The following is a 24,246-nucleotide window of genomic DNA, read 5'->3' as shown; positions in this document are numbered from 1 at the left end:
CAGCTGCGTCTACCTTTGTAAACACTCGCCCGATGCATCTTTCTATAATCGATTCTTAATTAATTTAGGCTCAGGCAAGCCTTGCAGAATCGAGTAGGAAACTGGACTTATTGAGATTATCCCTTGAACTTAGAAGGCAGGAGTTACCTCCTGACAGCGGCACAGCTGCTCAATTAAAGAGAGAATTAGCTAGCGTGCAATCGGCTAGCCCAGTTCCCGTGACTTACACGTCGCTGCAACCATTTCGTGGTCCGTTGGAAGGTAGGGCTACCGTGCCTGCTTCGGTATCCAGGTGTGCAGCTGTTACTGGACAGTTGGAGGTAAGAGATCAACTCTATGTAGATGTAACTGGATAGATTTCTTTGTCATCTGAATAATATGTCTCAACACGTGTAATCCTGACTCTAGGTTAGACTAATGGGATGCCAAGACTTGGCGGAAGAAATACCTGGGCGTACAAGAAGAGAGCACCCAGCGAGTCCAGATTTACGTAGTTTCGTCAAGGGAGTCACGGGACGTAGTTCGAGCAAATCGTACAGCGTTAAGGATGAAACGAGTAGTAAGTGTCCGTTCAAGAGGAGGGCATCATGAATCGAGATAAAGAAAATTTCGGTGAAACGTAAACACCGTCCGTAATCTTCGACGATGTACTAATCTTTGGATTTGTTGCAGATGATATTATGGCGGTTATTAAATTGGACAACCAAACAGTAGCGCAAACAAGTTGGCGACCGTGTTCCCAGCAGGCTTGGGATCAAAGGTACATTTTGATTGCATGCGTCTTATCGTAACACGCATACGCTCAGACTTAGAGATATTTTAAGTATGTCAATTCGCACTAATGTATCGTTTCCCTAGGTTTTCCATCGAACTAGATAAATCAAGGGAACTCGAAATAGGCATTTACTGGAAGGATTGGAGATCTCTTTGCGCCGTCAAGTTTCTACGTTTAGAGGAGTTCATCGACGACGTGAGACATGGAATGGCGCTTCAGTTAGAGCCGCAGGGCCTCCTTTTCGCCGAGATCAAATTCTTGAATCCCATGATTTCGAGAAAGCCTAAATTGCAACGGCAACGCAAGATTTTCAAGCAACAAGTGAAAAATTTCCCGAGAGCCAATCAAATGAACATTAACGTTGCTACATGGGGCCGACTTCTGAAACGATCAGCCCCTTCGTTACACAATACGAGAAATTCGGAAAGTCCGCCATCAGGTAGCTATATATTCTCTGTCGTGTCGCTAATAAATTAGTATACGAACGTGATGCTAGTTTCCGTGTTTCAGGACCGCAACCTTTGCAGCTAGTTTTCGATAGCTCGATGGAGGATAAGCCTGAGACACCTGGGGAATTGCCTGATCCAGATAAAGGGGGTTTGGGAGGGGCACGACCTCTGGGATTATCGGCCTCGAGTAGTAGTCCTACACTGCCACGTCCCCCGGAACATCCTCCACCCCCACCACCTACAGTCACCAAGAAGCTCTCATTGCCAGCACCGCCACCACCTCCGAAATTAGATCAAGAAGTAAGTTGTATCAAATTGTCGATATTTCTTACTTTAAAAGAAATTATAGTCACCGTTTAAATTATTGTATAATAGCTGTAAACAAGTACATTGTGGTTTTTTTTTTTTTTTTTTTTATCTTTTAACGATTTTTCAGTTATACATTTTGTCGCGAAAGTGTTAAAAAGTTTCCTAGTATTTTGTGTTACTCGAAAGGTTCAGGGTTTGGTACACTGGTTATGGGTCGAATCCATGTAGAATACATGCATTGAGTACATATTATATCCACTTGATTCCATATAATTTCTAACGTTTGTATATAGCGATACGTATTTGGCAAGGCATGATAGTACGTATTATATACTTTCACCTGCGCGACGTATATTAGTGATTCACACTTACCGCTTCGAAAGTACTACGAGTATACTATTTTTGTCTAGGTACTTTGGAAACTTTAGAATGCTATTTATAGTGTACGGCAAACTGCTAGATGCTTAAACGCGTACAAACTTTTATTTACATTTTTTTAAGTTCGGTTGTCACGATTTTTAATTCTTTTTGGCTTCTTTCATGCATAGCTGTCTCCGTAAAATGTGCAACGTTCTTTCGAATATAACAAACTCCCTTCGATAGTTTTAACGATTTATTCTTGAAATGTTGATATTAAATATCGAACTCGGTGAAGAGCAGTTCAAAGTACTGCAACTTAAGATAGTTTCTGGAGTTAAGCAGATAGTAATGTAGTTACAGAGTGCATTAAGGGAGTTTGATTTCCTGCACAACGAAGAAAAGGGGGGGTCTCAGGGTGCAAATTTGAGGCCTCTCGTTACAGAGCCTCGTCCCGTGCTGATCGCACCACCCTCTCCACGCACACCCTCGCCCCAACCCGTCGTCGAGTTTCCTGAAGACGAGGTAGATACCTCCTTTACACGCAGCTCTAATTTCTTTTATGTATCTTACTCCTTGTATTACTCACATATTAGAAATTATTTAAATCTACCGTAACTCGTTCTATCGAGATAACAAACTGTCGCTAATTTTACCACTTTAATAGGTCTTTTTTTTATATATATATATGTATAATGGTGCACATTACCCAAACTCTCGCATGCTCGTGTGTATCTATTTTGTACAAATGCTTTTAACACTGTATGTATATTGTGTAACGTCACACATATATATCTTGCTTCTAACATCGCAAAACACCTGTAGGTACACTGTCAACGATTACTAAGAATATTTGTACATACTGTGCAAATTCTAAGCGCAGGTGTAAACTTTACCCGACACGTACGCTAATAACGTACACATTGTATTAAAACTTAAGGTTTACTTCATCTTTCGTAACTACGGCTAACATATATCCGATGTGGATTAAATAACAACACTTAATACTATCAATTAATCCCTAAATAAGGAATGTTTATGTATATATGTACATTTGGATAAATGCGTGATTTTAAGAAAACTGTTTTCACGATTTTAGGTCGTGTACGAAATTCCGACTAAGCCTTCTCAATACAGGGACAGTGCCTACGAGTCCAGACGGCATTCGCAACTTACTGGAATGACTATAGATAATTTTAGGTTACTCTCTGTTCTTGGCCGTGGTCATTTCGGTAAAGTAATTCTGTCGCAGTACAGAAACACAGGAGAATATTTCGCGATCAAGGCGCTGAAGAAGGGGGACATAATAGCGAGAGACGAAGTGGAGTCGTTGCTCTCAGAGAAACGAATATTCGAAGTGGCCAACGCTACTCGTCATCCTTTCCTCGTGAACCTCTTTGCTTGTTTCCAAACCGAGGTACAAATCGTTGCAAACCACGTTCGAAGTTCACGCATTCTTCGAGGCATCTGAAAATAAAAGCATTGTTCCTCGTAGGCGCACGTGTGCTTCGTAATGGAGTACGCAGCTGGCGGTGATCTTATGATGCACATACACGCAGATGTTTTCGGAGAACCACGAGCTGTATTTTACTCGGCCTGCGTCGTCTTGGGATTGCAATACTTGCATGAGAGTCGAATTATCTACAGGTAAGCAAGCGAGGAATCCTATTAAAAACGAGACGATGTTAACGATTCTATTCACGTTTCAGAGATTTGAAATTAGACAATTTATTATTGGATACGGAGGGTTACGTAAAGATAGCAGATTTCGGCTTGTGTAAAGAAGGAATGGGATATGGAGATAGGACAGGAACTTTTTGCGGGACACCGGAATTCTTGGCACCCGAGGTTCTCACCGAAACCTCGTATACGCGTGCTGTGGATTGGTGGGGTCTCGGAGTATTAATATTTGAAATGCTCGTTGGCGAGGTAGGTTCGCTATAGTTCGATAAATGTACACCATAGATGTACGTGACACCTTTACATTAATTGATATTTATTTTGTTTAGTCACCATTCCCCGGTGACGACGAGGAAGAAGTATTCGATTCCATTGTAAACGATGAAGTTCGCTACCCGCGATTTCTTTCTTTGGAAGCAGTGGCAATAATGCGGAGGGTAAAAATCTTTATTACCTTTTCAATGTAATATCGCGATAAGCGTCATTCAAATAATGCTTATGATTTATATTTACTCTTAGTTGCTAAGGAAAAATCCCGATAGAAGATTGGGCAGCAGTGAAAGGGATGCCGAGGATGTTAAAAAACAAGCATTCTTCAGACATATAGCTTGGGATGATTTGCTCTTGAGACGCGTGAAACCACCGTTCGTTCCAGTAATCGTAAGTCTTTGTATTTTATTTCGTTTCCCTATTAATTAATACTATTTTTATAAGCATACGTTTCTACCCGTACATCGTATTTTTATTTTAGCGTTCTGTGGAAGATGTCAGTAATTTCGACGAAGAATTTACATCAGAGAAACCTCACCTAACTCCGCCTAAAGATCCTAGACCACTTAACGACTTAGAACAAGGTCTATTTAAAGATTTTACATACATGGCTGACTGGTGCTAGCCATAAATGATGATGTTGATCGTTCTTTTTTTTTTTTTTTTTTTTGTTCGTTAAATTTGATACGCAAATCATTTAGTATTCTATTTACTTTTTCAGACATCATTTTAGGGGCAATTGAATCGCAATCAGTAACATCGGTGATTATATATGTGTTTGTTTAATTGACAGAATATGTTCCACTTTTCGTAATGTTATGTATTGTACAGATGTTTTATTTTTAGTATCATGATATAATCGGATATAGAGAATTAAAAAAAAAAAGATAATTATGTTCTACCGTTGAATCTCAGGTTTTTAATTAATTTATGAATTCAGGCTTTTAACTCGTAGCTATACATTCAGATTTACATTTATCGCAATCATTTTCAATATACGATGTAAGAAACATTTGTAGTCATTCGAAATATTTTAAAGTGATATTCACGTTCAATCAACTGACGAGACAAGGATGGAAACATAAATAGTACACATACTTTTGTAGCACGTAGTATATTTTGATACGAACCCATTGCTGTTTGGGATCTAAATTTGTAAAGATTTCTACGCTTCGTAAGAAGTTCATCGATACTTGTAATTATGATTCTAAATACCGACCAAACGTATGAAATTACTTCTGTTTAAATCAAAGTATTATTTTACAATTTTCATCATACACGTACCATTCTTATGTATAATAATCACGTTTTCAACTACTTCAGATTTATATCCTCGTATAACGTCAAGGATAATCGCTGTATAAACATACGATAATTCATAAAGTGCAGAAAATAAATCAAAACGTAGTTGTATTTGCTCATGCTCATGTGATAGGGAATTGAACGAAGAAATGGCACTATGTACAACAATGTTAATCGATGTAACTACAGCTAACACTGGGCACTATCGTTACGTTAGTCACGCATACATTAACATTAACGCGATCAGAAGACGAGAACAGTTATTTACAATTAACTCGACATCAGATATTTAAGGAACATCCGAATATATCGACTTCCTTTTTATCGTACAAATTTCTCCAGGTTTGATTCCTATGAAATAATCCCTATTAATTCTACTGTATCATTTAGTTACATATTTTTACGTTTCCGGTATGTGATAGAATACTCGTGGTGTTCTAGTGCTATACTTTGTAAATATGTAACCAAACGTGAAAAAGTAATAATGCATAAGATCCATAAGTACAATAGTTCAGCTCGATATATTATACAGTACTATATCACAAGGGTAACACAAGTTCGTAGTAGCACACTATTAGTACTCATATTCACGTTTAATTATAGACATCACATTACAGTTTCCTTATATTTCACTTTTGTACGACGGTTTTCTAGACGATTACGAACACCTTGTACAATCATCATAAATATATGCATTACATCTTAGGTGTCGAAAAAGTTTTGTACTAACATCGTTTTAATGCCTTGTTAGGATTCTTGTCTTCTACATTCTGTAAATTTATCTAAAACAGTAAATCATAGAACGTATAATACTCTAGTTACTACTAAGAGTTGCAATGCATAACTACATCGGTGATTTCTTCGTTAATAACGTCGTCGAGTCATCAAATTCATTTCTAATGTAATTTTCTAAGACATTTGAAACCATGAATGGATAGTATGTTTTGTATAAAAGAATCTTTTGAATGAAACCTAACAAAGTATATAAATTGCTTTTATTTACGTAAATTCTAATTACATTTCGGCGAAAGGTATCGGTCTGAACAATTTACGGAAAATCGACAGTGGATTACGATATTTACAAATTGCAATGCTGTGATAATAAAATGGATGGGTTTCATTTGGTGTTTTCTTGCACTATGAATTCAATAGTTTAAAATTGAGATCGTCGTTTATCTTCTCAAGAAAAAAAAAAGTATTTAAAATTGTGAACCAGAAAGCTGATTGTGTCACGTGTGATAGTTTCGAGTACATCTCGAATTCTAGTTGCCTTAATGCACCAATAAATTATCATTTGGTAACTATTTTTTACCGAGACCATGTACATTGAAACGGATACCTACTTATACAGAGGTGCTCATGTAACACATTATTTGTAATGTGCCTGTTTTTTATATAATTCTCATATGTAGGTTTTAAAGTTTAGCCGAATAATTATAATATAACCTTAGTTAGAAGATACAGGAACATTAAAAACTGTAATTACACTTCGTTTATGTAAAGGACAAGAAAATATTGAATTAAAACAATGTCCTCTTTTTGTTCGTCAACCTTGACAGAAAATATGTTGTATCGGAATTCTCGTAAATTTCTGTTTATTTTTGTCTTTATATAATAAGTTACGTTACTTCTATGTGTCCAACTGCCAAACTACACGTTTACATAAAAAGGAATCGTTCTATGCTAAAACATATTTTCTTGTCGACGTATTAATTATATACTATGTTACATTTGAAACGTATGTATACTTATAAATATACAGTACATATACATATACGATACGGATACGAGAGAAAAAAAAATACTGTATTAACAATCGCGTACATAAGCGGCTTTTACAAGCGTGAAAATTATGTATACTGCAACTTTAAAAATGAAGTGTCGTTCGAAAACTGATGATTGAAAAATGTATATACAATACAAGTGTCGCCAATTTTTTTTTGTAGATAGATCTATTTTTAACACTCAAAGTAGAAACCTTGTTAGTATATACTTTCGTTACTTATTTTTATATATACAACATAATATAAGGCTACTAAGTTCTAACCCTAGGTAAAATGTTCGCTATATTTATCTTTATCTGATAGTAATGAAACAGCATGTGCCTCGTAGCGTTTACTAAATCACGTACGTAGTTAATATCCCTACATAAAGGATGCCTACAGAATGTCCTTAAGAAGTAATTTATTTAACATATACATTTGCAGTGGCAGCTTAATACATATCACTCCGAATAGTTAAGTAATTTTTAGCAGTACTTTTCGAGTATACAATATTTCAAACATATAAGTAATACCTACTTTGAATAATAAATATCTGAAAGCAATATGAAATGAAAGGGTATTCGATTTTTATTTATTTATGGAATTTCACAATAACAAAAATGACTCCTTTAAATGAAAATAATTTTATTTGATTGTTTGATAATTATTACAGTTGATTATTTCACAAGTTCGGTATCTTTATTGCTGGTCTCAGAATTCTCTGCATCCCTACTATTGCTTGCACCAGGTTTTATTTCTTTATCACTGTTCTCAGCATTTTTTGTACAATTACTATTGCTCATACCAGGTTTGGTATCTTCATTGTTGCTCTCTGTACTTAAAGACTTTGCTAGTTCATACAAGTGTGAAGTATTTTTTCTGATTTCTTTTTCCAATTGAGATTTCTTTTCTTCTTTCTCCTTCATTAACTTAGTTGCTTCTGGGGCCATAGGTTTCATGAGACCCTTAGTCACTTTATAAATAATACTGGTACCATCTTCAGACTTGAAAACAAATGTGACCCTGGTGCAAAGTGAGTGTATTTATTTATACAGTATAAAACACAATGTATACTTCATATTTCACAAATGATTCATCTCCTTGCCTTTCAGTAGTTAAACCTTGTTGTATTTCTTCTATTCTATTGAGGGATATGTTGTATAACGTTGGCCAAGGTATGTAAATCTCTATTTCTGAATTTTTCTTTCTCTTAACTTCCAAATACAATAAATCCAGACTTTCATTGTATTTGTAATTAACTTCCCAGTATCTCCTTGCTAACAATAGACATCGAGTTAAAGAATTATCCAGTTAAAAGTATTATTTCAATCTCGCTTTAATAATATTGGTTACCTTCACATAGTTCAATGTAAACATAAAACGTTGTACTTATCCTTATAGGATCAGTACATCCCAGTTTTCCAATATAATAATACTAAACATATTGAAGCACGCGATAAATATCAATTATGCTAATATTCTTATATTTTATGCAGTTTAATGATACTTCAATATAATCATACTTACGCTAGGATGACATACATCATACATTTTTTTAAGACTAATTTAACATTGTGCTAATACTAATAGGTTGTTTAGTTCGTGTATTACTTATTAAACAGCTGTTAAAAGGAATAATTTCTATCAATTACAAAACAATTTAATTTTGCACATATATATTCAAATACTCGGTTAATGGACACAAAATTGGTATCGCCATCTCGCGGCCAACAGGCCGAACTAATTATCCCATGGTGTGTGTGTGTGTGTGCGTGCGCGCGCGCGTGTGTGCGTGGCGCCATCTAGCAGCAGCAGTGGGAACTATTTTTACTATAAACTTGGGTGTTCTTCCACCGATGGCGCCACTGAACCTATACTAATTAGCATTAGTATCCCGCCAATTGAAAATCTACTGAGAACCACAGACTTCGATATCGTTAAAATAGTGACAAAATTCATATTTTATTGTGTCATAGTGTATAACAAGTAATGAAATGATAAATAACACGAAAACAAAACACGTATGTTTTTAGATAACTGACTGATAAGACTGACTAGCATGTAAAGCGCAATATTATAGGATAGACAAAAACAGACTGCGCAACTTATGTAGATATTTGTTATAGAATAGCTAGATTATTATAAGTAGTATATTTGATGAGAAACATGTAACGACTAATAATACAGGATACTATTTTTTCAGATTCCTTTTAGTAATAGGTAGTCAGAGAATAGAATCTAAACAAAGAGCAAAGAGTATTAGACAAATACTCTTGCACAACTATATTGTAATTGTAGTTGTACATGCCAAGCAAGGATACATTTTATTCGTGGGCCAATTAACGCATTAACAAGATAGCATCAGTATAATCTGGCGCTGTAATCTTGTTCCATTTGGAATCGATAATCTGCAGGTAAACGAGCTTCCAAGGAGCAGTGCCGCATGGTTCTATGGGACGTTGGATCTATTTCGCATCTCGTCCGTGGTTAAACGCGAAGAGAACGCAGGCGCGTACGCGATCAATAAATAGGGTAGCTCGGTCGAGGGCAGGAGAGCAGTGGCGTACGAACACGCGAGCAGTGCGGAGGGTGGTAACGCGTTTATTGTTGTGTCGGGTGAGGCGTACGAAAACAACAGAGCACCCCTCCCCGGCGGACGACGGTGTAAAACGGGCTGCCAGCGGTGAGGCTGCAGAGCAGGCCGCTCGTCCAGCATGCAACCACCACCGAGAAAAGTAAGCCCACGAGACCGACATCCGACCAGACACATGCCGTTTCTATACGTTCTCGAACCAAAATGACATCTCCTCTTTAGACATCGCATCCTTCGAAACTGTAACACTCGAACCATCTTTGATCTTTCCTCCATTATCCGTGCGCGATCACGACCACGTACCCTCGAGACGGGTCCCTCGGTAACTCTCGATAAATCTCATGGATTTCCGCTAACGAGAGGCCCAGCGATCCTTCCAGGACACCGAGGCAAGTTTTCTCGTTGGTCCGGGGACCAGATAACGTTAATCCAGTAGAAACGCGAGAGCCTTGAATGCATACGTCCGAGGAACTCCGAAGGGCTGGCGCTTCCTGTCCTCAGGACGATCGAGATACGCGAATCTCGCCACGAGTATCGATCTTCAGCGACGTCTCGCAGAAAAATTGACGTAAACGCCGCTCGAACGCTGCCACGATGAGAAAATCGATGCGCGCTTCGGGCCTTCGATGCGAATCTATACCAAAAGCTGACCTCAAAATACGAGAAACTGGCCGTAGACCCGGGTTAACGCCGCGATCGGATCGAACCAGCGAATCACCCGTGTCCTCCCATCGCCATACGGTCAACGGTTTCCCTTGCGAATCCTTCTTTCGCGATAAATTGAGACATCGTTCGTATTCTTCCGTGACACGTCCTTGCGTCTTCGAAATTTCCGAGCATCCTCGTTATGTAACTGCACGATGTGAACGCTGAAATCGATCTCGAATTTTGAATATAGGACGATTTTGGGGGCCATGTTTCTTCGCGATAATTCGCTAACTTTAACAAGAGAGAGAGAAGGAGGGGGGGGGGGAGCGAAGAACAGAAAAATTCGGTCACTGGAACGAACAAATTTTTCAATTTAAAGAACTACGAGTATATCTGCAAACGTAATGATAAACATCGAATTAATTTTTCTCGAATTAAAGAGCTAACTGATCCTCTCCAATGGTCTATATTGGTACAGCGAAATAGTGTTTACAGAGTGTGCCAATAACGATTTCTTGTCAACGTTAGATATGCATTTAGACTCATTAGTAGTCGGGTTGCAGGGAGCACTGTAGAGATGATCATTCGGCTTTAAACGAAATGCGATAACGCGAATAAAATTAAAACGGCTGTTCCGATACTCGTTATTTCTTTCCGCCCATAATTTGCCTGCATTTATAAAAATATATTAATTCCTTTGCGTTACGTTACTTGTACCTAGACTGCGGATGTTTATGCGTGTATAGCGAACCAAAATATTGATAATATAGTAGCGTTTAGAAGATAAAACGTAATTTAATTTAAGTCTCGATTCTTTACGTAAATCAACATATGAATTTTACTTACAATACTGTAGTATCCGTGCTTCCCGTACTTCGGACAACAATAAGGAGTCGAACCAGAACACAAAACGTAGAATACAAGATCGGTCGTGTAGTTTAAGCGGCCGGCTGTGGATCCGAGGATCGTGGGTTCGAATCCCCGGTGCCTGATTTTTCGTTTAACTCTTACAATACAGATAATAAATCCTTTTTAAGGGACTATACTAATACAGTAGATAAAAGATATCCCACTTAGTGGAAACGAATTGAATTGTTTTCGAAGCATATTGAGGGAAAAAAAATATATATGTTGAATTGAGTAAAACCACCTCCTTTGCGACTTTGTCTGCTGGTTGATCGCGCAAAGGAACGAACAATGCACGGATTATTTAGTCACACCTATTTCGTTAAGGGTAACATTTCCTGACCTATTTATCAAGCGACGGAACCAGCCCTTCGTCTCGCTTCCACGACAATGAAGTTTCGCAGTTAAAGATCGAGGCTTTCCTGACCCACTTCCCACTTGTCGAATGCTAGTCGAGCGATAAGAATTCAACGAGACACCGAGAGATCGAAAAGGGGAACGCGTTGAAACGAGCTTTTCGCGAGTTATGTTCGCTCTAAGGGTTGAAGATTATACTCCGTGATCCATATATGTTTTAGAAGAAAATTAGTTGCTATAACTAGCGATTACCATAGTTTAAAAACGTAAACCATTCGTTGAATAATAATTCTTATAATTTTAATCCTCCGTAATTTTCGACGACTCTTTTAAAGATGGCCTCTCTCGGCCTTTCCTTTCCTTGGCACCGTGAAAGCTCGTTACGCTCCGTGATCGATAAAGGATTTTTTTTCACTTTTCTTTTTTTTTTTCCTTCTTTTAGAGTAATAAACGTCTTTGTCACGGCCCTAGTTATAAATTTCCTTTATCCAGGAGCCTGAAATTCTTTACTGTAGCGTAGGCACTTTGTCGAGCGCGCCTCGCGCAGCTTAAAAGCTTGACCTTTCCGCCTCGCAGGGCCTGGCTCGAATTAAAGCGAGATTATTCCCCGAGTGGTATCAAATAAAATGTTTACTTTGGAGAACCATCGAGAATAAAAACGTTCGAAAATAACCCGGCTGGTTCTAATTTTTGCTTCTCACGAAATCGATAAACGATGTATTTATAAAATTGTATGTTTCACGATGTAAAAGAAAAAGAAAATACAGGGGGAAAATGTGAGGAAATTCAAGGTGTTACAACATTTTTGGGACACTCTGTACAATCGAAAAAGTATAAAAACATATCCGCACGCACACCCTCCCGCTGCTTGCATAGAAACAAACGACACGCGACACGACACCTTGCGAACCTGCCCGAAAAATGTCGAACACATCGATCAATCGATTATTCGACCGCTGCATTAACCAAACATAACCTTCATACATAGGTGAACGATAATCTCAAATTAGTTCCTAAACACAGATACCTCAGCCAAATTCGTAAACGTAAAAGTTTGAACGTCTTCGAGCATGGGAGGGGTATAACAGAGAGACGCGTTAAAAATTGTACACGCGTCAAAATCGTTGCGCCGAATACGAGCGAATCGAAGCGCACCAGAATGGTTTTCGCTGTTGTTCGATAATTCCGTTACCGCGTTAGCCGAGTCGTCGGTACGCGAATGAAAAAAGAGTAAAAAAAAAAAACAGGAAAGAAAAGCTTTGAAACATGGCATCGTAGTTGGCAACGACGATGGTAGTTTTTCCACGTTTAACGATCCGCCTAACAATACGCGACGCTGCTAGCGGGCGCGGGAGTGATTGCTTGCGTCTTTAGACCGTAGAGGCATTCAAAAATGCAACGCTAGACCTTCGAGGAGCAATCGATAAGAGAGCAGCTGAAATTTTAAACGATTTGACCAGCTGGGACCGTCCCACCGTATTAATCGTCAGTTAGTTAAATAGCTACGTTAATTAATACGGGAGAGTCGAAAGGGCGGCCGTTCCAAGCCCTAAACGATACAGGAACCAATCTCTACGCTATCCACCAACGAAGAGGAGGCTGACCTTATTCCTCGAAGGTGGATTCACGAGTCGAATCAACCTACGTGATATAATAGACCGCGGATGTTTATCCAAATTCATATTTTTACAGATTCAGACAGATAATCGAGATCGATTCCAGAATGCGAAAACGTACATCTATCGCTGCGTACGTTGCGCTGTTTAGCATAAAGAATTTACGAGTGAAGGGGTTAAGTAACGTTTGATACCTGTTCGTACGGTACTTAATGTCAATTGTTTTTCCCAGTCGTGGCGGTGACGTAATACGCGCCGATACTGAATCGGTATCACTCGTTTCGTTATCTTAAGAAGGGGGAGGGAGGGGGGGGGGGAGGCGTACTATCAGCTGTTTTTTAACAAGTCGAATTTGACATCTTTCGGTAGATTTTTCTCAGCTATGCCTCATCCGATCGTACCTAACCTTTTTTAGGTTGTTCTACAAACTCTAAACTACAAATCTTTTTTTATTTTTTTTTTTTTTAACCAAATACAATTTTGACAAACCGCATTCGCTGTCTTGTGGATAAAGCGGTCCTGCGCCAAACAAAAAAAAAAACGTACGATTTTTCAGGAAACGCAAAAAATAAGAAAAAGGTGGCTTTTCTTGTCGTATTAATTTTTGTTCGTTCCTTCCATAGAATCGATCTACTCTATCGATATATTTAGTATAAATATAAGTAAAGAAAGTCACGTCGGCCGTGGCTTCAGAAAATTTGATTAAATTTGGACAAGAGAAAAATGTTCGAAAACCGAGTAGCGACCACCTTAATGACGCAGAGATAACTTAATCTCCCTTTCGCAATAGTACTGGCAATTTAAATGCTACAGAAACCCGCTTAGCCACTTTGTCCAGAGTGGATTAGCTTTGCATGGGTAACAGCGAGCTCGTGTTTTCCTCTGTTTCCACCCGAGGGGCTAGTTTCATTAAGCAAACAGCCCCCTCGGTCCCCGCGGCGGCCCCTCAGTCGCCCCTGGCCCCGTTTCCTCGGCCAAATTCTTCTCTGGACTTCATCGACCAGGGCTCCCTCCTCCCGGAGGACTCGTATACACCAGGTTCGGGTGGCCCGAAACCCCCGCTTATCGACTTGGTCGGGCGGAGTTCACGGGGTCAAAGCGAGCCGTGACGCGTAACGAAATCGCCGATGCGCCAGCTTGTACTGCAAAATTGAACTTGACTTCAAACAATGTCGCCGCTAATTAAAGCGCCACCCTTGTTACCTTCACCGTCCGGCAATTATTGCCCGGCGCCCCAGAACAACCGATAATCGAAGAGAAAAGAGAGACAGTCGTTTATTTCGCGTTCGTCGGATGCTGGCCTCTCTTTCGAGAGAGCACGCTGCGCGAAACAATCAAACGGGGCACGTCGTCTTGTACGATATTGGAAAACGTGTACAGAGTATCGGGCCTGGTAACGTATATTTAACGCACGGATGGGGGTCACGTAAAAGATCGGGAGATACTTTCTCGGGGCTGGCGACGAGCTTCTTGGTATTATAAATTTATAAATATCGCGTCTACCTTGAAACTCGTACACCGGGGATTTTATACATTAAAGTATTGTAACACGAGGAGAACGTACGAAAAATGTGCGAAATTCATGTTGAATATATTCGACAATTAACCGTTTGCACTCGAGAGGTGACTCTCAGTCAATTCAATTATCTTTATTTATAGCGTGGTCCCTAATGGACCGTTTACGCTTTTCCTGTAACATTATTTGACATTCTGTCTTGCTTGTACAATTCACCGGTCTTACACGTACGTGTTTACAATTTACCCGTTCTACACATATGTGTTTTCTTTTTCATTACGTTTACATTACATTTACATTACATTTACATTTACAATTCGCATCGACAATCCTTCACACTCTAGCTCAGGTACCTCGGGATTGCTAAGTCCGTACTGTAGCTACAAACACTGCTACAGATCCTGAGGGCGACTCTCAGTCACCATCTAGGTTTCCTTTAGGTTTCATTTCTTTGGAACTCGAAGCGTCGATAAAACGATTGTCGTTGAGGCAAAGGTGACCTGACTTTCGAATCTCAAATTACAGATCTCGTTTTCGAAGTGAACCTAAGCTCAACATTCGTGACAATAGAATGCTAAAAAAGCGTCTCTAGTTGCTGGAAACCTAGTGACTGAGATCCCGGTGACTGAGAGCCACCTCTCGAGTGCAAAGGGTTAATTCAAAGTAGTTCCAAGTAAATATCGTCAGCGACCCTGATCCCATCCCTTCGCTAGCAGAGGATAGGTTAATTCTCGAGACTCGTCCGCAAAGAAAAGGATTCGTGTTCCTTCCGAGATAAGAAAAAAAAAAAAAGTAGGTCGAGTGCGCCATCGTAGCGCGATTGTTTACTCGGTATTCTTCCTCTTGCAGGGAAATTTCGTAAAATTCCTGAAGAATGTGCACGCGGAGCAGGCTGCGAAGTTGCAAGCGAAAAATCAGCACGAGTGCGACCTTCTGGAAGACATTCGGTGAGTCTGAAACTTATGTAAAAGGGGATTAGATGAAAGCCCTTTAAACGTCTTAAACGCGAGTCGATTCGCGTCACGGATTTCCGTTTCTTCGACGGACTCACTTTTACTTTCGACGGACCGAAGAGTTTCCCAATAATGCTTGTTCTTTGCGATCTTGAGTTTTAAATTCGACTAGCTACTTTTTAACGGGACTGTCCTCGAACGAATACTTCGATATCGACGCCTCCTGATGGAATGCAAACCCGAAACGTTTATTCGATATCCGAACGGTTTCGACAGATATCAGGTTGCGTTTTATCGTTCCCCTGGCGCGTTGATAATATTTACGCGTTCGCTTCTTTTTTCGCAGACATTGCACGATTAAACCTTTGCTTACCGGATATCTCAAAGAGTTTTTAAAATCCAGGCGTCCATCTTGGTCTTATGCAGCGATGGGGAAAACCCTAGACTTCGAATAAATCTGAAGTTTGCCCGATATGTTTGTCCCGTTTCCTCTTTTCAACATTTTCCAAAGAGGGGAAACGAGAACTAGAGTTGTCCGTAGCTTCCAAAAGAAATTAAAAACGAACTTCATAGAAGCGAACTTGGTGAACTTGGACCAACTTGATACGTCACGATAGGTTTCAAAGCATCCGTGAGAAAATTAAGGGTACTTACAAGTCCTGCCAGTGAATAAAGGGTTAATATTGCAGCCATTTGTACGTACGTTGCGTGAGCATTGTCTGATCCAATCACGTTTATTTTTCAGCAACTTTACAATCAAAAAGTCTGCCATCGAGAAATCCTATTCCGAGGTAAGTCGGATGCTGCGTCACGAACGTTTATAGCCGTGGAATACGAATGTTTATGATTTACGATCGACGTTTCGTTTACAGGCGCTCCTCAAAATATCTTCTGCCTACTTGAATAAGAAAATACCAAATATACCAGATCTCAAAGTCGATGGCGCAGAAGAAAAATGGTGGGTTTTTTTATTATTATTATTATTATTATCATTTTTTTTTTTTTTTTTGTAGCTATACTAAAAAATGCTAAAACATTTCTTGCTTATACATGTATATGTATATTTACATGATTCTCATTTTCAGGAACATGTGGAACGTTTGGCGAACCGTGCTGGAGGAAAACGAAAAGCTCGCCAGAGCGCGATTAGCAGCGGTGGAGGTTTTCCAACAGCAAATCGCCGACGACGCGAAAAGTTTAAAGATTCACAAAATCCAGATATCCAAGAAGGTTGAAAAAATGTTAAACAATTGCGTACCGTTTATATTTATAGCCAGCGTGTGGGTAACGTTTCTCCCGTTCCAGGCAATCGACCAATTAATGATAGTACAAAAAGAATTGCAAACGTGCGTGCAAGACGTAGACAAAACGAAGAAATTATACTTCGACGAAGAGCATAGCGCCCATGATGTACGAGACAAGGCAAAAGACATAGAAGAAAAGTACGTACGCGCGATGATTATAATTGATCACGGTTTGGTAATCGATCGAAAACCTAATGCACGATTTATCGTCGTTTTCAGACTGAAGAAAAAGAAGGGGTCCTTCTTTCAATCGATAACTTCATTACAAAAGAACAGCGCTAAGGTATACGAGACCATCGCGATGTTATTAATTGACCGCGGATGTTTACGCATTTATGGCAAATAAAATTCTAATTTAAAATAAATGGTTCCTGTACGAATACTTATTACACTGACTGTATATGAAAATGTGCAAATGCAAAAGTATAAAACTTGGGACATACTTTGCATAAGCGTCCGCAGTCTAGTTATAAGTATGCGCAAATAAGAATAATTAAGTAATAAACATTGAAATACTTATGCGATTAGGTAAGCTCTAAACGCGATGCTTTGGAAGAAAAATCAACCGGAGCTCGGAACGATTATTTACTTAGTCTCGCCGCTGCGAATGCCCATCAAAATAGATATTTTGTAGTCGATTTACAAAACACCATGCAGGTATGAAAATTTCCCCTTCACCTTCCGATTCGCGTCACTTAGAATCGCTTGCAGACGATGAAAACACTTTTCTTTTCTTCCGGCAGTATTTGGAGCAAGGCGTTTACGATAAGGTGGCTGAATATTTAACCCTGATGGGTCGTACAGAACTGTTGACCTGTTTGGCAACGCAAAACAGCTTCACGAAAATTCGCGATCAAGCACAACAGGTGAGCTATTGAAACATCTGGAACAATTGATAAACGAAGCATTTCGCGCTATCTCATGGTCGCTTCTCGTATCTGTTTCAGCTCACCAGAGAGTACAACATACAATGTTGCTGTCTGTATTATCCTGTTTTGAAGCAACACATACAGTACGATTTCGAGCCTTGCGATCACGATCCAGTAGAAAGGTATATATATATAACATATTGAAGATATTTTGATTCGAGCAACTATATTGTTCCCTGTATTTGAATCGTCGAATTCCCTGCAGGATAACGGCCGATCATGCCGCTGCAGCCACGCTCGGGAAGGAAGCTCGTCGCTGGTCGACGAGAATAGCTCGCGAAATAAGCAGCATCCGAGAAAATAATAGGAAACTTCAAGTTCTCGTGCAACTTAAAGAATCTGGACAAAAGGTTAACGACATAATTAACGATCAAACGAAAATGTTTCGCTAGACGATATAACACGACGATAACGATTTCACAGACTGATCCGAACGATCCACAAGGGCCAGATTTAGACACGAAAATCGACGAACTGAAGCACGCGATACGACGAGCAGAGGTAAGATTTCTGGTGAAACGCGAATCACGTGAATTCTCTTCCTTACACGTTTACTTGTTCATTAGACAGCAAAGCTAAAGGCAGAATCAAGAATAGAATGCCTTCGAAACGGTGGAGGTTTGTTAAATATTCCGTTCCCTTTTCTATTCGAGTAATATTTAAATAAATCTGTTAACGTTGCTCGTGGCTATTACTTCGTTCTCGTTGTTTCTTTAGTGAACGTCGACGAATGGCTTCAAGAGGTCGAAACATTAAGCGTGCAGGATATGCCGCGTTCGGCCAGCTCCCTGTCCGTCAGAACCGACGCGTCTGGAACGGCGGTATTTATTCTTTAATCTACTTACGAAAACCTCGATGAACCCCCATTGAGAATGTAACCCTTCTGTTTATAAGTTCGAGGTCTCGAAAGACTCCGAGGCTGGAAATACATTTGACTGTTTGATGTCTAAATAATATTCGTTTCGCCACGCAGGAACATCCGTCGTCAGATTCGTTCTACGACAGCGACGGAGATGGTGGAAGCGATTTGACAACCGTCGAGCGGCCAGGCAGCGCACGAAATGCTCCTCAACAAGAAGAGGAATCAACAGAGGAAAGACAGAGGCACGATAGCGAAGAAGTCGATGGTGGGTGACACCTGAGTTACGTATCGCGATTCCAAACATAAATATGCAATAACATATTTGTTAAACAGCTTTGCTCGAACAAGAGAAACAACGAATAGAGCAACTCACCGTCGGTTGGGATGACCCGACAGCCGTAGATTGGGACAACGAGGAGAAAGACGAACAAACCGAAGTCCACGAAACATCTGAACAGCCTCCGGCTCAACCTATATACAAATGCACCGCGCTTTATTCGTACACGGTACGAAACAATCGTTTGACTGTAGACACTCTGTGTATTCGTTTCACCTTATATAATATCGTTATAACAAATTTTGTCGCAGGCACAAAATCCAGACGAGTTGTCGATCGTCGAGAGCGAACAACTCGAAGTCGTCGGCGAAGGTGACGGTGACGGTTGGCTACGAGCACGAAATTATCGAGGCGAGGAAGGTTTCGTTCCTCAGAATTATCTCGACGTCGAGAGAGAGCCTGAAATTACTTCTGGTCTCAGCTCTCAAGGTCCGTTGCTCGTACAGCAAATATCTTTCTCCTCGGTTGATTATACGATCGACGATCACGATGCAGTCGATCCCGACGCTAATCTACAACAGGCTGCCCCTGAAACTATTGTACAAAATCACATAGGAGGTAAACATGCAACATTCTCGATATTTGTGTTGAACAAAATTTGAGACCTTTTCAGCTATACGAAGCGCTGCGTACTTGGATTATAACAATATTAGAATCACTTTACTTTTCCAGAAATGGAACAATACTGTATCGCTCTTTACGATTACGACGCCACATGCGACGAAGAACTTAGCTTCTTCGAGGGTGATATCATGAGAGTTCTGAAGAAGGAACCACACGACGTGGACGACGGATGGTGGGAAGGTGAATTACGTGGACAACGAGGATTGTTCCCGTCTTTAATAGTGGAACCATGTGGCGCTGACGGTTCGCCTTTGACCCCGCAGGTTAAATTGCAGTCGATGAATAGAGCCGCGAAAATATGATTTGCACTTTTAACTTGACTTTCCTCTGATCGGTAGGAGAACGTAACGCCGCCAAGCTCCGCGCCACCTGTATTTACGCCACCAGAGGTTCCAGAATTCTTGTTAGAAGAGGAACTAGCGCAAAGTTTAATGAAAGGTAATAATCAACTTGTCTAAATTTAACGTAAAGATGCATTCTCATTATAACGTTTAACACAGAATCGCAAGGTGGAAAACCTAGCGACGTAAACGTTGAACAACAGCAACAGCAAGATGGTTTTATAATAAATCTTTCGAAGGACCAGAAGAGTCAGTATGGCTCGCAATTCGATGGCGATAAGGAATCCGGGCCTGGTATAGTGGGTAAGTTACAATTATCTCTACGGAGATCGATATGAACATATCATACTCTTATTCCATTATTTGCGTTAATGTTTAATCCGTGTCCCAATTTACACACAAAACTGCCGCTTAGTTGTAGAAGTATCGGATGAATCGGGAACCAAGGTAAATTGGTAGTCGAAAGAAATTAATGAAAGAACACGATCCCTCATCGAAAGAACTAATCGTTTTGTTTCCAGGCAGATGATGAAAAATCAAAACAGTCGCAATGCTTGAACAGCGACCAGTCTAACGATGATTTTGGACTCGGTGTTGCCCAAATAGTGATCACCGCGGCCACGCCGATGGAAGAGATCGAGCATCCGTTTCCAGGGCTAGAGGAGACCACCGACGACGCGGTGAAATCCACAGAAAGCTCCGAGGGTGATCAGCCATCGAGTACGACAACCACCGACATGAATGAAAGCGACTGCAAGGAAGCAACGGTAATAATGGATGAGAAAGAGGAGCAAGAAGTCACAGAAGCAGCCGAAGACATCGAAGAGAAGTCGACGGTCGATGAATTACCGGCAGACTCTGCGCCGTTCCCAGTTAGCAGCAGTTCTGGTAGCGAGGCGGACTCGACATCCGGGCCAAGCACAGGAGACAATTCCCAATCGATACCATCTCGCGGCACTGTGATCGAGGTACAAGAAACCGAAACGGAGGACATCGAGATCGTACCCGAGAAAATGATGGTAGTAGGAGGAAGGGCAAGTATTCCAGATGAGTTACAACCCGACCAGCTAGAGAAGCTGCAAAATCTGAAAGAATCGAATGCCTAGGATTGACTAGACCTCGGAGATCCCGATTATCCTGCCTTAACAAATAAACTGGCTCTTCCAAAAAATCATCAGAATAAATTCCAGCATCTGCTGGAATTCTGGAAATCTCCAGAGGTTATCGGGAAGAAAGACTAACCGGGAATCGAGTAAACGGAACGACTGGGCAAATTTTTATGTTAATACTATGTACACAACATTTTTGCTAGACGATACTCTAGTGAACTAACTATTTAAAAGAAGGGTGTTGCGACTTTTGCAACGTATTTACAAGACGTTAATGTACAGTCATAAGGTAATAAAGAGAATTGTCGATACCTATAATAGATGAAAACTTTTAGTTGTTCGTGTACATTTTAAAAGAATTATAATGGTGTTGCATGTACTAACAAGGTTATCGTTTTTTATTCATCTTTCATACATTTTTATGCCTTTTTATATTTTTCTTATAAACTTTTTCCATGCATTACAAATCCCTTTCTCCGGTTTCCATGTTCATGTGATTAGTAAATGTTCGTGTGGATTCAAGGTTGCATTCTGAGAGCACCGTCTAATCTTATAACTTCTCCGTTCAGAAGAGGATTTTCGACGATGTGTTGCGCCAGCTGTGCATATTCGTCTGGCTTGCCCAATCTTTGCGGGAATGGAACCGTTTTTTGTAAAAATGATTTCACCTTGTCTGGTAATGATTGCAACAAAGGTGTGTCGAATAATCCAGGCGCGATTGTAACAACGCGAATACCACCTTTAGAAAAGTCGCGGGCAAGCGGTAAAGTCATAGCGACGATCCCACCCTTGCTAGCAGCGTATGCTGCCTGACCCATTTGTCCATCGTAAGCTGCGACACTTGCTGTGTTAATTATTACTCCACGTTGTCCATCCTCGTTTGGTGTGTTCTCATACATAACCCCCGCAGCTAATCTGATAACGTTAAATGTTCCGACAGTATTTACATTCAGTACTTTCTGAAAGTCTTCGAGCAAGTGTGGACGCTGTTTGCCAAAGTTATACGCCTTATACGCACAAGCTATACCTGCTGCATTCACCAAGACATTTAATTTACCAAAGTTTTTCTTCGTTGATTCCAATGCATTCGTTACATCGCTCTCCGACGTTACCTGTAAAAAAAAGAGCATGTCATTGTACGCACAAGTTGCTATAAATTTATCGTAATCGTTTCTTTTATAAAACCAAGTACGATGTTGCAAATGATACACGCCAGATGTTCGATGTAAATAGATGTCTAAACGTTCAATGTCAATTTATAATGGCTACTAGTAGTATTAGTAGTAGTGCACATGTAATATATTATAACTAACAATGGCAATGATATTAAAAAGCATATATTACTATTAAAATTAATAGTCATTAATAATTCTATAATAAATGTATTGTAACAAAAGTATTCATCTTATGTCCTTCTTTCTAGTAGCTTCTTTCTTTTGAAAATAGTACATGCTGTTAGCGCTATTACTACTACTACTACTACTACTACTAGTATAAATTTATTAAAACTCACATCCATTGGTATAAACATGGCTGACTGTCCTATTTCATTAGCAACAACATTCCCTTTTGAAGTAGGTAAATCAGCGATAACTACTTTGGCACCTTCTTTGACAAACCTTTGTGCAGTTCCAAGTCCTAGTCCAGAGGCACCTCCAGTTACAAGAGCAACCAATCCCTAAGATGTATGTCAATTATAGTATTCGTTTAAACGTTTAATTTCATTGTAATATATTGAGTACTTGTTAATAAATTTAACACCTTTATCCAAAGGAAATGACTCATTTTTAAATGAATTATTTTCATAGCATGTTATAAGATATACGTAATTAATTATTATAATATACTTTTGAATATACTATTTTAAGCATGTGAAAAATAAGAATGTATTGTATTTCAAAAAAACAAAAGACAAATATGGACCATTATATTTCAGTTTATAATTTATTCTTATAGCATGTCATGAAAAGAGACTTTTTAAAGGAAACAACTATTTAAATTTGTTTTTTCCATATTCTTGTTTATTGATATTCATACAAACTTTATTTAATGCCATCTTATATTATATCATACTACATAACTATAAAAATAATTGTATTAAAACGATACATTACAGATATAATAACGATACAATTAAGCAAATCGGTACAAGGATCATAAGTGTAACATAATACTAATGGTAAACCATAAAATTGAAATACAATGTAATTGGCAAAGTATGCATTATTTAAGATACTGATATCTTTTCTAATCCTTTTTATAAGTTTGCACTATATTTATTAACTATGCAATATTATTAAGTAATTTCAACTAGTGTTTCCTATTACAGGATACAATCCACAGCAGCGAAACTATTCCAAAAAAAAACACTTGTTGTGAATAACATTTGCTAGCATGATCGAATGAATTTCACAGAAATATAATACCAAATACAGGAAAACTAGATTTGTGAAATAAGTATAATATGGTACTAAAACATGTACGAATGTAAAGTGACGAGCTATGAAAATGTTACATGAAATTTTCTCGGCTTTGCAAATTAATATTTACAATTATAATTGTACTCCATTTACATGAAGAGATAAAAAAAAATACACAAGACTTACCTTCATCATTTTTAATAATTTGAGGATATCGAGAGAGAAATGCACGAAATAAAAGTAATTGCTCGAAGAGTAATATAAAACGAAACCTTTATTGGTTATGAAGTGCAGCGTGCAGCAGTACTTTGATCAAAATGGACAGAATGGAAGCCAAGCAAGGGAATGTGACTCAACAAGAACCGCATACGAGAACTAACTTATCGATAAGGAACTTTGGACCGTGTAGGCATTCCCTAAGTCTTTAAAAATGTTTACCCGACGAATCCAATCACAGAGATAGTAATAAAGAAGTAATGAAGATAACGAACAATAATGCGAATGGCATTGGCGATGCATAACACGTTGATTCAATATCTGGTCAAAGTATAACGTTTCTTATATATTTAAAATTACGATAAGATTTTTGACCACTTCAAAATACGTAGTATATCGAAATAATTAATATATTTGTTATTCACATATCAGTCTTATCCAGTTTTGTATAAATAATCGCTTATCGTTCTTTGTAATTTGAGTTCAAATACATTTGTATTTGGAACGATTCTTTCGTTATCTTTTATGATTTAGTTCTCGTAGCAACACACTTTCTGTCGTGTTCATACAGCAAATTGCACGACTCTAAGCGTTATAATCTATATAATAT

The 24,246-nt window shown here is 39.1% G+C and overlaps 4 protein-coding genes across 11 annotated transcripts in view; 2 read left to right on the top strand and 2 right to left on the bottom strand.

Moving 5' to 3' along the window:
- The window catches only part of LOC128895153 (serine/threonine-protein kinase N), a 36,082-nt gene extending 28,601 nt beyond the window's left edge, over positions 1 to 7,481 (top strand). For 2 of the 4 annotated variants that reach the window (XM_054157475.1, XM_054157477.1), the window contains 12 exons: positions 69 to 320; positions 409 to 559; positions 673 to 760; positions 859 to 1,214; positions 1,286 to 1,524; positions 2,248 to 2,415; positions 2,990 to 3,307; positions 3,386 to 3,537; positions 3,600 to 3,819; positions 3,900 to 4,007; positions 4,090 to 4,230; positions 4,322 to 5,960. In XM_054157475.1, coding sequence (XP_054013450.1) covers positions 69 to 320; positions 409 to 559; positions 673 to 760; positions 859 to 1,214; positions 1,286 to 1,524; positions 2,248 to 2,415; positions 2,990 to 3,307; positions 3,386 to 3,537; positions 3,600 to 3,819; positions 3,900 to 4,007; positions 4,090 to 4,230; positions 4,322 to 4,465 — 2,337 coding nt within the window. In that variant the 3' untranslated portion in view covers positions 4,466 to 5,960. Of the gene's footprint in view, positions 1 to 68; positions 321 to 408; positions 560 to 672; positions 761 to 858; positions 1,215 to 1,285; positions 1,525 to 2,247; positions 2,416 to 2,989; positions 3,308 to 3,385; positions 3,538 to 3,599; positions 3,820 to 3,899; positions 4,008 to 4,089; positions 4,231 to 4,321 lie in introns of all 4 variants that reach the window. The other 2 variants (XM_054157474.1, XM_054157476.1) reach the window with 2 other exon arrangements.
- Positions 7,482 to 7,533: 52 nt separating this feature from the next.
- On the bottom strand, positions 7,534 to 8,565 carry LOC128895170 (uncharacterized). The gene is made up of 4 exons (XM_054157508.1): positions 8,433 to 8,565; positions 8,259 to 8,340; positions 8,011 to 8,182; positions 7,534 to 7,928 (listed from the first exon to the last, which is right to left on the bottom strand). The coding sequence occupies exons 1-4, from the start codon at positions 8,454 to 8,456 to the stop codon at positions 7,583 to 7,585; spliced, it is 624 nt and encodes a 207-aa protein (XP_054013483.1). The 5' UTR covers positions 8,457 to 8,565; the 3' UTR covers positions 7,534 to 7,582.
- Positions 8,566 to 9,432: 867 nt separating this feature from the next.
- LOC128895154 (protein nervous wreck) lies at positions 9,433 to 23,600 on the top strand. Of its 5 annotated transcripts, none has more exons than XR_008461723.1 (22): positions 9,440 to 9,640; positions 15,391 to 15,488; positions 16,240 to 16,285; positions 16,367 to 16,452; positions 16,580 to 16,724; positions 16,800 to 17,081; positions 17,327 to 17,455; positions 17,542 to 17,664; positions 17,746 to 17,849; positions 17,933 to 18,077; positions 18,151 to 18,228; positions 18,294 to 18,345; positions 18,445 to 18,548; positions 18,701 to 18,854; positions 18,923 to 19,095; positions 19,178 to 19,484; positions 19,599 to 19,813; positions 19,889 to 19,988; positions 20,051 to 20,194; positions 20,307 to 20,338; positions 20,413 to 21,289; positions 23,330 to 23,600. XR_008461723.1 is itself a non-coding variant. In XM_054157479.1 (22 exons), exons 1-22 carry the CDS (start codon positions 9,620 to 9,622, stop codon positions 20,995 to 20,997), a joined length of 3,042 nt encoding a protein of 1,013 aa, XP_054013454.1. In that variant the 5' UTR covers positions 9,441 to 9,619; the 3' UTR covers positions 20,998 to 21,328. The 5 variants fall into 5 exon arrangements, 4 of the variants coding, with proteins under 4 accessions (XP_054013457.1, XP_054013453.1, XP_054013455.1 ...); XM_054157479.1 differs by lacking the exon at positions 23,330 to 23,600 and having other exon boundaries at positions 9,441 to 9,640; positions 16,800 to 16,936; positions 17,018 to 17,081; positions 20,413 to 21,328; XM_054157478.1 differs by lacking the exon at positions 23,330 to 23,600 and having other exon boundaries at positions 20,413 to 21,328.
- Positions 21,378 to 23,860, bottom strand: LOC128895168 (3-hydroxyacyl-CoA dehydrogenase type-2). The gene is made up of 3 exons (XM_054157504.1): positions 23,607 to 23,860; positions 22,514 to 22,678; positions 21,378 to 22,112 (listed from the first exon to the last, which is right to left on the bottom strand). Exons 1-3 carry the CDS (start codon positions 23,613 to 23,615, stop codon positions 21,519 to 21,521), a joined length of 768 nt encoding a protein of 255 aa, XP_054013479.1. The 5' UTR covers positions 23,616 to 23,860; the 3' UTR covers positions 21,378 to 21,518.
- Between the last annotated feature and the right edge of the window lie 386 nt (positions 23,861 to 24,246).

This window comes from Hylaeus anthracinus, unplaced genomic scaffold, assembly GCF_026225885.1.
Source record: "Hylaeus anthracinus isolate JK02 unplaced genomic scaffold, UHH_iyHylAnth1.0_haploid 4, whole genome shotgun sequence".
Taxonomy (NCBI): domain Eukaryota; kingdom Metazoa; phylum Arthropoda; class Insecta; order Hymenoptera; family Colletidae; genus Hylaeus; species Hylaeus anthracinus.
The sequence above is the reverse complement of the archived record's forward strand: the minus strand, read 5'-3'. Positions and strand labels throughout refer to the sequence as shown.